At 34.5% G+C, this 16,054-nt stretch overlaps 1 protein-coding gene across 6 annotated transcripts in view; it reads right to left on the minus strand.

The window, feature by feature from the left end:
- Window positions 1-16,054, minus strand: part of LOC141534860 (coiled-coil domain-containing protein AGAP005037) — a 651,729-nt gene that overhangs the window by 556,262 nt on the left and 79,413 nt on the right. Inside the window, exons 1-2 of one of the 6 annotated variants that reach the window (XM_074254461.1) lie at window positions 12,704-13,034; window positions 8,007-8,281 (exon numbers count right to left, since the gene is read on the minus strand). The exons of 4 other annotated variants lie outside the window; for them this stretch is intronic. In XM_074254461.1, coding sequence (XP_074110562.1) covers window positions 8,007-8,018 — 12 coding nt within the window. In that variant the 5' untranslated portion in view covers window positions 8,019-8,281; window positions 12,704-13,034. Of the gene's footprint in view, window positions 1-8,006; window positions 8,282-12,703; window positions 13,035-16,054 lie in introns of those variants that run through there. One more of the 6 variants, XM_074254460.1, reaches the window with a different exon arrangement.

Here is a 16,054-nt window from a genome sequence, read left to right on the forward strand (position 1 = left end):
GCTTTTCTTTGATAAGCACCTTTTGATATGCCTCGTCGACATTTAGCTGCCACAGATGTGGCTCGCATTGTTACCCTCCTTCAAGAGGGCTACAGTCAGGTGGAAGTAGCAGCTTCTATGGGAGTGAGCCAGTCCGTTATCAGTCGGGCCTATGCCCGATTTAACGCGACTCAAAGTTACGATCGTCGTCCGGGTCAAGGTAGACTACGAATCACTACCGAGCGTGATGATTGAGCTATCATTCGAGAAGCTCGTCGAAACCCTACTGCGCATGCCCACACGATCGCTCATCAATTTCGCAATCATCGACAACGTCCTCCCCAACAACACATATCGGCATCGACGGTTCGAAATCGCTTTCGAGAGCAAGGACTACGCGCTAGACGCGCAAATCGCGTGCCTATGCTCACTCCACGACATCGCCGAGCCCGATTGGCCTATGCTCATGATCATCACCATTGGGGTCGTAGACAGTGGACCAGTGTATTATGGACTGACGAATCTCGATTTTGTCTTCATGGCAGCGATAGACGATCTCTCGTTTGGCGCCGTCGTGGAGAACGAGATCGGGATGGTTTTACGAGACCAGTTACAGCTTTCAATGGTGGATCAGTCGTGGTGTGGGCAGGCGTGTCCTTCAATACCAGAACCCCGTTGGTCATCGTTCGTGGGACGTTGACTGCCGATAGGTACGTCGACGAAATTCTGGAGCCACACGTCCTGCCTATGCGCACACGCATGGGGGCAAGACGGTTCATTTTGATGCAGGATAATGCTCGTCCTCACACTGCAGTTCGTACGCGAACTTTTCTCCGCGCCAACAACGTAACAACGCTTAATCATCCAGCGATGAGTCCTGATTTGAACCCAATTGAGCATGTTTGGGACATGCTTGGGCGTCGATTGCGGCGAGACTATCCGCAACTGCACAATCTTCATCAGTTGACTCAAGCGTTGTTACGTTGTTGGCAAGGAATTTCGCAACGTGATATTCGACGATGCATCAACATGCAAGAGCGTTTACGAGCTGTGATTCGGAACAGAGGTGGCAATACACGGTACTGAGCAGTTACTGCCGTGCGTACAGAGGTCATTCGGCAGCTGCAAACAGACAAACACGCAAACAAAGACACACACACACACACACACACACACACACACACACACACACACACACACACGCGCGCGTGTGTGAGAAGCGTAAATCCGACCTAGCAACCTCCACGTGGTACGCTTTGGGTAACGCTAATGCCGCCGGTAAAACAACAGTCGAAAAAAATTGAGAAAATTTCGAAAAAAATTTTCGAAAAAAATTGAAATTTTTTTTTTTTCAAATTTCTTGAAAAATCAATCTCTTTGATCGAAAAATAAAGAATTTTGAAAAAAAATTTTTTTCAATGGAAAAATGAATAAAAATCACAAAATTGCTCATAATGGTGATTTTTGCGAAAACACAGAATTTGAAGCTTCTGGGCACTATGAACAAAAAATCGCAGCGCTTTGAATTTCTTAGGGATTTTAGGGGACACTTTGAAGTTAAAAATTACCAACGATATCCTTCGTTCATCCATTTTATCCAAAGTTATACCAAGTTATCTAAATATCCTTAATTATGCGAATTTTTGTCTTTTTTTCAGTCCGAGTTTTCAATTCAAAAAAAATTTTTTCTTCAAAAGCGGTTTACGTTTTCTTATAGAGAATATTGTGTAGTGTTCAAAACCCTCCTTCGATTTCCTATACGGTCATTATTTCCAGAGTTATTGATTTCCAAAGTCAAACAAAACATTTTTGCTTTGATTGACGATAACTCCGCGGCAAATTATCGTACAGGCTTTTTGATTACGTCAAATTAAAGGGTATTAAATTTACTAAAAGAGCTTTTAAACGAAACAATCGAAAAAATTTTTTTGAAGCCCGTAGACCTTTTTTAAGACGAAAAAAAATTTCGAAAAATTTTTTTTCAGTAGTTTTCTTAGGATTTCTCCAGACCTGACGATGACAAAAAATTTTCATGGTCATATCTAAAAACTAGACACTTGGAGCTACAATTTGCTTTTTTTTTTTTTCTGTGCGATCATTTTCCTCGGAGTTACAGCTCGCTGAAAATCACCAAAAAATTTGGAATTTTTTTTATATCCCTTAATTTTTGTGACTAGTGTATATATATATAGTCATCTGATTTCGTACGCCCACGCTCTCTCTCAGCAGATATAGATGTAATTGTGTATAGCACAATACATGCATGATTCTACTCTACACACACACTCGTATATACTCCATCGTAAATGTACGATTCGACTCGACACTGCAGTTTATTCACACTTTGCTACAGAACAACAGCCCAGTGACCAAACGTAGACCTAGATACTCTGCAACTCACACATAACCCATACAAATCTTACGCACTGACAATACCGAATTGTCTTTACTTGAAAATTTAATAATTGAAGATAATTTATTTGATTTAGAACTTAAAATTGAGCCATTAAAATATTCAATCATTAGAATTTAATAAAACAATATTTTTCAATTAACAATCAAATTGCAAATAACTTGAACTAACATTCAACTTCCAAATTCCCATTGCTTATTTTAATTCTGTATTAAAATAGATTAAAATTTCTCATTACTTTAATGTCGTGATCTTAATGTTACAACCATAATTATTAAAACAAAAGATCTTAATATCTTAAATCAATAAACCGAGAATTATTTTGATAATCATTTTAATCTAAACAATTTTAATAATCAAGTTCAAAATTATTCATATAAAATTAACGATGAGAATTAATTAATTATAACCGAATTTCTCTGTGATAATTTTCAACATAAAATAACTCAGTTCCTGGACTTAATGTCCATGCAGCTAATTATTAATTTTTGGTAATTTTAATTTATCTACATCTGCGGACTTAAGCCCAAATTAATTAATTTTCACGTGATAATAACATTTCACAATATCAAATAATTTCAATAAATAATTCTTAATAAAATTTTCGATTATATCCTCATAATTTTCTAAATTGTAAAAATCAACAAACGTAAAAACTCAAATTTCTTAGTCAGAACATTCGCTAGTTTGGTTGTCGTTGACCTTAGGTGTTTGGAATTACCGTGGTGCAGATATATCAACGCTTGACCAAAATTCCACGAGAAAATGCTTGTCGATTATTTTCCAAGCATAAAATTAATTACTCTTTCTTAAATTAATTGTTATAAAATTTTAACGATTAAATAAACGAATTTTTCGGGTGTTAATTAATTTACTTGATTAATTTTTGTTCATTAAAAATTTCTCGCGAAGAGTGTTTTATCCCGCAAGGTCGGTTAAGTGACTCGGGTATAAGCCTCCATGAAAATCACTCAATTCAAACTAACGAATATTAAAATTCTGATTAATTATATAATCGTCGATTAAACGATCCAATTAATAATTAATTAGGGGAAGTAACCGAGGATTTGGTAAACCGCCGTTTACTTCTTTCCCACAGAGTAATAATTGATACCTTGACGAATAAAACGATGATCTATCTCTTTAATTGAAGATGAAGTCCTAGTTGTAGTTGGCTTCCTCCGTCTCGTCACTACACCGGGGATCGGTCCTTCTCCATTTCCGTGGCACTATGTCTGCCGGTCACACTACTTCTCCCTTTTCCATTACACGGCTCACCTATATTAAGCCAAACTCACCCCCGCCTATTCTCTCTTTATGTCCGAAGATCGAGACGCGCCAGTGCAACGTCGAATAGTTATAGATATCCGCTGACTTATCGATTTAGGGTAATTTTACCCTGTTACAAATTCTCATTCGTAGAAGTTATTTGATAACATTAGAACTTACGTTCATGAATTTATTAGTTAATTGTATTTTGTTAAAACTATTGAAATATTATTTATAATTAGTTAATTATCAGAATCGAAGATTAAATTCGGAAATTATTGTGAGTGTGTAAGTGGAAACAATGTTATTGTTAATAAGTCGCGAAATTGTTATTCTTATGTTGTTAACAAATATTGGCCATGTTGTTTAGTTAATAGTTTCTTATTAACATCCGGTTCCAAAAACCGTGAGAACAATTTTGATGACCCCCTTAATTAATTACCCTCATTTCATATTTTGTTTAGATCATTTATTTCTTTACTTAATTAATTTTAAGGCTAGTTGAACAGGCAAAACGCCGTGTTACATCATAACTCCCTGTTGGTATAGTTATTTCCTGAAATCTTTTGATTGTACTTCCCTTGGATCTTTTTGATGACACCTAGAATTTATTAGCATCATCATAAATATTTGGTATTGAATTGAATGTTAGGAGCTTAGCAAGTCTAAGTACATAATTTTTTGTAGGTGATAGCTCAATTGGTGGAAAATAATTTGCTTCTAATACGGAGAAATGCCCAGATAGTGTCAAGGTGAATGACTACCACAACTGACGCTTGTAGTCCCGAGTCATTTCAATTTATAGTAGTCCAGTCAGCAATCTCAAGTATAGATGACCGCAAATGATTGTATCAAAGTCTTGATATCTTTTATGATTGTACTTTACGATAAGAACATCGAAATATTCCATTGCGTCTTGTGGAGTGTAACAGGGTAAATATACCCTGAATTGACAAGTCGTCGGATATTTTAGGTAGTAGGAAGAAGGGCGAAGGGCCGAAACCGAGTGCAAGCAAGTTGCAACCAGCGGAATTCAGAAGAGGTTGTTCCACCGAACGTTTTGGACACTCTTGTAAATTATCAGGTAAATATCTAATCTCGTGGTTCTTTTTATTAGAACGCAGCGATGTTAATTATTTATTTTTAGTCTATAATCAATAAATCAAAAATTAGGAAAATGGTTGACCCTGAAGGCCATCCCTGCAACTTCCCGCCAATATCTAAACGCTTGAAATTGCACTTATGACGTTTTCGAGCTCTTTAAGCTCAAAAATACAGTGTGTGTGTGTGTGTGTGTGTGTGTTAATATTGGTAAAGGAATTTAGATATTACGTGGTCTACATACCCATGAATTAAGATATGGTTTCCCCTCTATTTCACGCGTATCAATTAAGGAATTATTTAATATAAAATTGGTAATTGAATTTAAAGTATGCATATGAGAGTGATTATTGTACAATAAATAATTGGTAACCACTAATTATTAATTTTATCATTTCCAGATGATTTTCTATCCCTCTATACCCTGCAGATTTTCTCTCATATTCTCTCCGGTTTCCAGGACACCATTATAATAATCTGGTGGCAAATAATTAAGGCAGCTATCGAACGGATGAAATTGAATTATCTGTTACAGGAGGCTGCAGATTACCAAAACTGTCAAAAAAAATTAATTGATCATGATTCCTCTTGTATGCAACCCACTGAGTTCCAGGTTCAAGTTGATCATGAAAATTTATTATTGCTGATTCATTTGTCTTAGGTCCAGATTTTGGTAAATCATTTCTCATGAAAACTCCACAGAAATTCGGAATTCCAAGCAGCTTGGCATATGTTAATTAATAGATGTTAGTCAGTGCTCGATAGGGTAGCTCTCCTGGTTTTTTGACGTCTTGCAGCCAGTTCCCTCTGGGCATGGTTTCAGATAAAGTCCCATGTCACTGTAAGCCCTGCAAACAGGGAAATCAAGAATGGAAATACTCCGCTAATCATTAAAGCTACTGGTAGAATACGAGGCAATCGAACGTTTTTCTTTTTACCGACTTTCTTGACAGCCTTGCGAGCATCTTCAAGAGGTGTTTGAAGGATGGTCTTTAGGGTCAATTGTTTTCCTAATTTTTTTTCTTTCTAATTCCACACAGAAACGTCTCGTTAACTTTATGTTTATATTCACACTTCAAGTAGTAGCTTTTTCACTAATAGCAACGTCTCTTGCTAAATATCGTTGTCATGCTTTCTCAGCAAGGATTTTGTCAGCCTCGTGACGGGCTTCCAAATTTTCACGATTTGTTGAGTAAGCAGTATCGTGTTGCTTACAAACAGAGTCCAAAGTATTTATACCTGGATCACTTCAATCGAACCTCTTAGCTAACTTTGTACCTGGACCACAGTTCTGATATCCTGGTGTGTGGAGCTTGTTTTATAATATTGCTGACAGCACCTTTACCACGTCTGCTCTCAGACATGACACTTCAAAGACTGACATGGTGATCTACATAAGCCTTTATTTATACCTCTGAGCCTCAGAAATAATTGAGAAATCATAGAGTTAAAGAAAGCAAGAGCTCAATTACCAGTTATCAACTTTGATCAAATTGTTCAAGGGACCGGTGTGAAAAAACTCAAACGACGCGGTGATCTATTTCCAAATAGTGTACGTGCTGTATTTTGCGGACCATCAAACTGTGGAGAGACGAATACTTTGCTTGTCTCTTATTGTACATCCAAACGGTTTGAGGTTTGAGAATATATATTTACTCAAAGTTTCTTACTTTCTTAAGTTGAATTAGTGGATGTCTACTCTTTGGTAGTGGTATACATTAAAATAAAATATTTGTTGATTATTCGAATAACTAATCGAAATTTACTTAGTTAATTTACGGCTTGGAGCACAGTTGGTTATGCTCGAGACTTTCATGCAGGCGATCCAGGATTGAATCTCATCGCAGTTTGATTTTAGAAATTCTTTCAGAGTATTTCGATAGGCGTGCTGGTTCTGTTTAACCCGAAGACGATACGGCTAAAAAAATCAATAATTTCGCGGTACTTCGGTCTCATTTGAAAAATTTTTTTTTGTTTGAATATCAGGTATTTGAATAAAAGGAGGTTGAACAATAGGTCTTACATTCAAATTTCCAGTTAGGTTATTAATTATTTATTATTTATTAATTAATTGTTAATTAATTAATTGCGTAATAAATGAATGATGAAATCATTATTTGCGAAATTGTAGGCATGATTTAGAATTGTGCGGCGGTAGTGCAGCAGTGGTGCGGTGGTCGATCGAAATTTATTATTTTTTCGTGAAAAATAATAATTTCATTTTTACTCGGGTAGAGATAATGTAAGCTTTCTCGTTCCGTTCCGTCAAGATGAAATGAATCTGAAGCATATTTATGATGATCATGTCAATACAGACATGTCACACAACTTATTCAGAGATTAATGATTGGCATGCTGGAATAAACATGGGTTAGTGTTTATAAATACAGAAAGTGAATCAGTGGTAAGTACCAAAGAGGATTCGACTGCTTCATCAGTATAAATTGAGGTACTTTAGAGTGTGATAGCCATACATGCTGTAGACTTCTACCTGTCAACATGACCCACACCAAAAAAATATATATTTCTGTATACATTTTCGAGAACGATTTCAAATATATGCGAAAATATATGTGAAGTATAGAAAAAATATATGCACGATATAGTTTTTAACAGGAGTTTAGTTTGGGTTTTTCCGCTGAAATTTCAAATTTTGGCCGGAAGGGCTCAACTAAATCTCCTGTTAAGTTCTATGAACATCAAATAAATCACCTCACCCTAATATATGTTAGGAAATTTCCGAAGACAGCTCCTGCTAAAAAGGGGATTCAAAATTCTAATTTTAAAAGGTTTTTCAAGGAAATTGAATTTTGGCACACCCTAGGCAAGCATATATATCTAAATACATCGTCAAATGCATAGGGAAATATATGTAAACGCACATACAAAAAGTATGTGCGCGTATATGCGTAAATACATGTACCTATATATGTACCACCTATCGATATACGTGGAGTTATTAATAACATATAATCAAAAAAATCCATTGAAGTATACACAGAAATATAAGTAAAAATGTTTGTAGAGATAAAACGCTGCTAAACTTATCAAAAATGAAAGCCTTTCCATTCAGTCAATATAGATTTACAGGTAAGCATGAATTACTGTTATTATTTAAGAATGATATTCTTGCGATATTATACGATTATAAATTTTGAGTTTATTCGAAAAAAAACGTTTGATGCACATGAAGAATAATTATGTTTTTCTTTTTCGTGGCACCTAGTAGAAATATTTTACTAACCTTATAAATCATTGGAGTTTACTCTTTAAGAATCGATTTTCATATAAGGCCCCCGGTATGGAATAAATATGAGGAGTAAAATCTACTGAACGAATGACCTCGCTACGTTTTGGTGAGCAACCTATTTTGCGCAGCTTTCATTTTTCAGGCGTGAGTGTTAAGACGTACATAGGATATGTAGTCTAGTCAACAAGTGCCTTTTTGGTTAACTTTTTTCAGTAGTCTCCGAAAATTATAATTGATTTATCATTCGATTCGGCATTGCATCTAGATTTCTGAAAAAAATGATGTTTTTCAATTAACTAAAAAAACAAAAAGGGGTTTAGTTTTTTGCTAATGTCTCAAAAACTAGTAAAGATTTTTAAAATTTTTAAAAGGATTAAAAAATAGGAGTAAATTTTCTAAAAAAAAAGTCTCTACGTCCGGAACTGTAGGACCGATATTTATAATTTTCCCAGATGGATAAAAATACGGCCGAAAACGGTTGCTCTGGCATCCATAAGCGATGCCTACATTGGGTTCTTTATTAATAAAAACTTTGTTAACTTATTGAACATAAAATTCAAGAGAAGCGCGTCAGCAGAGCGGGAAAAGTCATTTTCCCGTAAGTTTGTTCGTACATCGTGTCGTGAGGCGAAGGTTCGAGCTTTGGCGGTTATAAGAATAGTTTCAACACCAACCACCAGGGGTAACTACAGTAGCCGAACTGTACTAGCATAAGTTGTCTTTGTGGTTTCCCCATTGCTACTATTCCAATTACCGATTGAAAGGGGTGAGGAATAGAGTAAATGCAGCACAGAAATCACAAGTCGGTCCACAGCTGCGTGATAATAATAAAGTTGAGTATATCTGAATTTGAGAACTCAAAATCTGTGAAAAACAAGGCCAATTATAAGGTGAAACACAGGAGTGAAAAGAAATATTCTGGGGTCCAAAGGTAAAATAAACAGGACAGTATAAAAACCCAGGATGATGGCGGACTCGCTACTGTGACGTCCACGTTTTCAAATAAACAAACTAATTTAATCCTCGGCTCGAAATTTCCTCGCTGGAGTCCAGGGTCATGAACGGGGATCGCATTAAAAACAACAAAACATAAACAAAACGATTCATTTTAATTAATAAATCAAAAAAAAATTAGGAAAATGGTTGACCCTAAAGGCGATCTCTGCTACTACCCGTTAATTCCGTTCGTATATGGCCGTTTTTTTTTGAGCTCTTCGAGCTCAAAAATACCATCTGTGTTATTTTAAGCTCTTCGAGCTCAAAAAAATACCTTTTCTATGCTTTTGCACTCTTTGAGCTTAAAAGTCAGATAGAAGTTTCATCGAACACTATTTTTTGGATTTTTAAACCGCAATAACTTTTGAATGAAGGAACCGATTTTTTATGCGGTTGGCAGCATTCTACGCGGTTTTTTAAGCCTCATAAAGAATTACTAAGTATCAATTGGTCAAACTATAAATTTCGGAGTAACATAGAAAAAAAACTTTTTTCGGTTTTCTTTCGTTCACGATGTCTCTTGAACGAATCAACCGATTTTTACCAGATTGGCGGCGATCGACGTGGTTTTTCAAGGTTGAAAGCTGATTAGTTTTTGAAATCGATCGGTTGAGCCGTGTAAAAGTTATTCCAAAAAAATCACTTCTGAAAAAATTTTTAACTTCCCGCTGAGAAAATCGAAGATTTTCAAAAATTGGGAAGCTATTGTTTTCACCCCGTTTTGCCAAAATCAAGTTTTCATCAGATCTCGACGTTTTGAGGTCTCAGGAAGCTTCTCTGATTACTCCCGCGATGCTGTCACTATGTGTGTGTGTGTGTTGGGGGGGTGACCTCTATAACTTTTGAACGGCTCGACTGATCGAAACGCGGTTGGTGGCATTCGATTAGGTTCCACCAAACTTAGATTTCCTAAAAATTTGAACCGATTCAGACCGCTAGATTTCAAAAAATCTCAAAAAAAAATTTTTTTTTAACTAGTTTTTTTGGAATCATTTTTAAACGGCTTTACCGATCGATTCCAAAAACTAATCAGCTCTCAGCCTTCGAAAATGAAGTACATATATATAGACATAGTGACACCCTCGCCGGAATAGTCAGGGAAGCTTCCTAGGACCTCAAAATGTCGAGATCTGATGAAAACTCGATTTTTGAAAAACGGAGTAGAACCAATGACTTTCCGATTTTTGAAAATTCTCTACTTCCTTAGCCGGAAGTTAAAAAAGAAAACCTCTTCATTGGCCTGATCGTATCAATAAACAATATAAAGAATATATGCAAATTAAACAGCATAAACAATAAATTAGAACACTCTTTTCACACATATCTGCGGTTCAAAATCAATAAACAATGTAAGCAATATAGACTAATACAATAGCCTATTATATCTCAAACATACACGACGGTATTTGCTGTTTAAAAATTCAAAATGTGGTCTATAAACACAAACTAGTTCCCTAATACCACCCCCCCCCCTCTAGGGCGACTAGTCGTCAGTTCTAAGGGCTCTAAACTCTACTCCGAGAGCGAGAAGATAGTCTCCTCCTCGCCCTCGCCCACACGGCTTTTGGTCACCTACCGTACCTCAGCAGAAGGTCTCTAGGTGGAGTATCATCTTTTTGAATATCTTCGTGAAGAGTATTTAACCGAATAATGCTCCCAAGAAAGAATTCCTTATCTAAAATTATTTTCAAAACGATAATAAACATATTTTTGAACCATCATGATAATCGAGAAATCTTCGCCCTCTGTCAAGGCTCGCGCAAACTCAACGATCGTCGAAAAATTCCAAGTTTTGATTTTCAATGAAAATAATTGAGTCGAAACGCTCGTAATTATTTTCTATTTTAATCGTCATTCTTTTATGATCTATCCCGTCCGTCAGCCATAATCTAAGTATTTATTCTTTAAATCAATTTTTAAAAAAATTATTTCTTTTCCATACAAGATCGGCTTGGGACTTAAAATAATTTCCCATTCTTTTAAATTCTTTTACAATTATTTTTCTTTTGCTCGCTAAACTCGCTCGGCTTCAAAATAAATTCTCACACACTTCAAATTTCTAATTTTATCAAACTTACAGAGACACTGATATAATAATATTAACTAAATAATATAATAATGACAGTTAATAATAATCATTGTAAAAAATCATAGTAATTGTTTCGATTAATTTTTAAATAATTAATAAAAATAACCATAAACTCTTAATACACTAATTAAACAAGCTAGGCCACACTACATGCGACAGCTACTTACTACTCAGCCTTGTAAGAATCAAGACTGGTATACAAGTAAAAATCGAAATAATAATAATAATAAACATAAGATTTAAGGAGCGAAAAAAAATTAGGGGCCTACTGGATACATTGCAAGTGTTAAAATGATTAAAATATAAGTTTGAGATATTTTTCCTCTCTGTGAAATATTATTAGAAGGCTTCAGAATAGATCTCCTTCGGAAAAATTGAAACGTTTGTATTTTTCAGTTTTTTATTAATAATTTTCATTTTTGCAAAATTAAAAACTTATATTAATCATCAAAAAAATTTATTTTTCCAAAATATTATTAAAATATTAATGATACATTTATATGTTGTCAACAGCTGCATAAAAATAATTTTTTTTAATTTTTATGTCTTGTTGCTTAAACAATTGTCACATAAAAATGCATTGTTTATAAGATAATTAACATTTTTTTGTGGAATTTCAATCTTTGATACAAATAATTATTTTTAAAAGAAAAATTGTTTTTTAAAGAAATCATTAAAGTTAATTAGAGTTTGCATACAAATTTTTTATTTATATTTATCGATATAAATTTTCGATTTGAAAATATCAATAAGTTAATAAAGTTAGCTATTTTGACGGATTAATGTAAATAAATGTATCATGTATGCTTCAAGTAATATAATAGTTAATTTTATTTATCATCATTTACTAATCTATATATACAATATGATCGTTCGTAAGGAGTAAACTCCAGTCTTGCGATGGAACTGACACACAATTTTTTTTCATTTTTAAAGTAGAAAAAAAAAATTATAAGACTCGTAAAGAATTAAGAAATGGCGTGATCAATTTTTATTATTAACATGTTCATTCGGTTTTTCCTCGGTTTTTTCCTGTAAAATTGAATATTTGAGATAATTATAGCCACTAAGTTTTAATTGATGGCCGTAGTAAATTTTTAATTATTTTCAACTCACAGTATGACGACGATTTTCTGTTCTTAATGATTCTAATTTTGTGTTTTTAGCTGCACTAAATTTATCGTCGTTGAAACTACTTTTTAATCAAGTTTTGACAGTTACCATAAACAATTTTTCGATGTAAGCCACAATATTGACTAGTTAATTTAACTATTAAATTATTATTTTACGTTTACCTTTTATTGCTTTAATAACTGTTGGATTTAACACATTTTTTTCTATTTTTTTCTGAAAAATGTAAATAATAATTTATAATAATTGATATAGAACCATTAATACTAAATTAAAGTGAAAAGTGAAATACTAAATCAGGATCCGTATTTTCAACGTTCTTTGTGCTTACTAGTACTTGCTTGATATTTATAATCTTTTCTTCGTTGACTTGTGAAAAAATCTTTAACAGCCGCTAAAGTTAAACATAAACAAACAAAATTATGTCTGTATTTAAACATGCACTAAATATTCGAATACTGTAGATGATAAGTACCTGCACTCAAGTCATGTTTTGTTACGAACTGATTTGGCAAAATTTTAGTTTGTAGTGGTCTACACATGTCAGAAGAATAGAAGGTCTTAGCTTCGGAGGATGGTGGAAAACTTCTTTTATTATTTAATCCACTTTCGAAGTAGACGATTTCTAAAGAGTCTAAGGTCGACTTCTTATCCGTATTAACACTAGAAATAGTCGGTGAAATCTCCGTACTGATGTCATCATCTTGGAGTTGGATGAATTCAGATACAAGTTCTATGTCAGATTTACCATTATTCTGAAACCAAATGAAATATTAGTATTTATTTACTGTTGGCTCATACTTACATGAAATATCTTTCAAATGAAGTATGATGAAATAATTATAAAAAGATCCTACGAAAGCATTACTCGAACTTGATTATCTTCTAGAGAATTATCGCTAAAGTTAATTTCTTTAGCCGCTCATGGCTCGGAATTGTCAACCTAAAAATGAATATCGTTAGTTATCTGAGTAACGTATTTTGTTATCATCGTCTTACACGTTTTCATTGAATGTTTTTGACAATCATACTTAAAATTAAAAATCGCTTGATTTCACCTGATTGGCTTTACGTGTAGAAGAATAAGCATTGTTGGATATACTTGAATCATCATTCTCCTGATTATAACGGTCACCATCGACAACATTTGTTGGAGATTTGATTCCATCAAAGGTCGCAAGTTTTTTTCCCCGCACTTTAATCAATTCTAAATAAAAAACAAATACAATTGGTGATATTCTCATAAATTTGATGTAATACCCCGTATAGGAGTCGCCAGAGTTGAGCGCCGGGACCAAGCATGGGGGTCAAATACTTTATTTCTCTACATTAAATCGGGTAAGCCTTAATTAGTAATTGCACGTCACAACCTGCGTTAGTACTACATTGAAACAGAGAATCGCTCATTTAATTAAGATTTTCTACTTTTGAAAATTAATTTTGCAGATTTGGGTAAGTTTGGCGCAGTCATGGTAACCAAGGCTGGGCCAACTCTGGGTCAACTTTGGGTTAACTCGGGGTAAACTCGAGCATACAAGCTTGGCCCAGTCATTGCGACAAAGACTGGGCCAAGTCTGGCATACAAGCTTGGCCCCATGTTATCATTCCAGACTTCCGCCAAGACTGGACCAAGTCTGGTATACAAGCTTGGGCCAGAGTTGTACAGAGTTGGGCCAAGTCTGGGGCAAGCTTGGGCCCGTTGTTCTTTACTATATGGGACAACTTCACTCGAACCAAGTGGTAAAAAAATGTAAAGATGTTTCTAATCAGAAAGTCTCTAGAAATTTAGCTGATACTGCAATGATCATATCATATCAATGATCATATCTTAGTGAAACAAATATTTTATCAAAGAATTGTTATCAACGAAATATCATTATCAATAAAGTATGTTAAGTCTAAAAAATGATCCATATTCATTACGGCTATCATCGTTTCCAATCGCAGTAATTTTTTGGATTTTTACATTTATGATGAAATCTACTTCCATTTCGACTGCCGAATGGTCTTTTTTCTATTTGTACACACCCGGGAAAAAATGATCAGACCTGATCAGACATGAACAGGCATGAGTCTTTAGGCCTGATCAGGCATGAAAAATGACCAGATCTGATCAGGCATGGTCAGGTCTGATCAGATCTGTTCATGTCTGACTCGATCAGGTCCAAAAAAAAAATTTGGAAAACGGCTGACCCTAAAGGCCATCCCTGCAACTTCCCGCGAATTTCATACTTAAACGTTCAAAATTGCAAATATTCATTTTTTGAGCTCTTCGAGCTCAAAAATAGAGATTTCGCATCATTTTGAACTCTTTGAGCTCAAAAAGATAGCTGTTCTATGCTTATTAGCACTCCCAGCTCAAAAGTCTGATGATAGTTTATTGAAACACTATTTTTAAAAATTTCAAACTGCAATACCATTTGAATGGATGAACCGATTTTCACACAATTGGCGGCATTCAATGAAGTTTTTAAGCATCATGAAGAATCTTTAAGTTTGAATTGATCGAACGAGAAATTTCGGAGTAATTCCGAAAAAACACTTTTGTCGGTTTTCTTTCGTTCACGATATCTATCGAACGAATCAATTAATTTTGACCGGATTAGCGGCGATTGACGTAGTTTTTTAAGATAAAAAGCTGATTAGTTTTCGAAATCGATCGATACAGCCGTTTAAAAGTTATTTCAAAAAAACTACATCTAAAAACAAAATTTTTCGTAGTTTTTTGAGGTTTTTTTTTAGTTTTCTCCAAATTGCCAGTCCAAATCGCTTCAAATTTTCAGGAAATCTAAGTTTGATTATGCTCTTTGGAACACCACTAGTTTCGTTCGATTTGGTCAAGCCGTTCAAAAGTTATAAGAGGCACACACACACACACACACACACACACACACACACACACACACACACACACACACACACACACACACACACACGGCAGAGACACACACACACCACAGACATAGTGACAACATCGCGGGAGTAGTCAGGGAAGCTTCCTACGACCTCAAAACGTTGAGATCTGATGAAAACTCGATTTTTTCAAAACGAGGTAAAACCAATAACTGCCCGATTTTTGAAAATCTACGATTTTCTTAGCGGGAAGTTAAAAAGTTGTGCCTTTGGGGATTCGAACCGTAGACGCCGCGCTCTACAGACTGTTACTTTACCTCTTGACCGTATAACTCATCTTTACTTAAGAGGTATCGTTCAAACTACTTCAAGTAATTTAAATTTCATACATGATTTATCTTTACAGTTAAAGAAGTTAACTATGCCTAGTTTACCAATTATTAATAATTTATTACGTATCAGAGTTATTTGTTTAAAACGGCTATGTATTTTTTTTGCTCCATTAACATGTGGCTCTATGCACAGTTATAAAAAAAATTTCATTAAGGTTTATTCCAGAATTATAATTTTGTTGTTTTCTTCTAATTTTAAAGTTTTTTTTTTTTATTCTAAGCGTATAGGTAACTAAGAATTATCTGTGTGTTCTACAATTCAGCAATCTTTCATACTACAGCAATGAACCATGGCGTCGCTTTAGATAATAACAGACACCTTAAAAGAACTTATCGCTTATCGATATCAACTGATCTATTTTGGTATTTACACGGAATCAAACTTAAACTTTTACTCAAAATCTTGTTTTTAGCGTATTCCTCGGAACACAGTAAGAAATTTTGTGTCATTGCGTCAAAAATTATAGTTAAAAATTATTGTTTTAGCATGAAAAATCAAAAACTTTATGCTTAAGCCGATACCCATACAAAGTTTGAAAACCGGCCCTCGGATGGCCCATCGACGGGCAAAGGATACTGAT

Source organism: Cotesia typhae, unplaced genomic scaffold (assembly GCF_013202065.1).
Source record: "Cotesia typhae breed Kobodo isofemale line unplaced genomic scaffold, CoteBio_Ctyphae scaffold_13, whole genome shotgun sequence".
Taxonomy (NCBI): domain Eukaryota; kingdom Metazoa; phylum Arthropoda; class Insecta; order Hymenoptera; family Braconidae; genus Cotesia; species Cotesia typhae.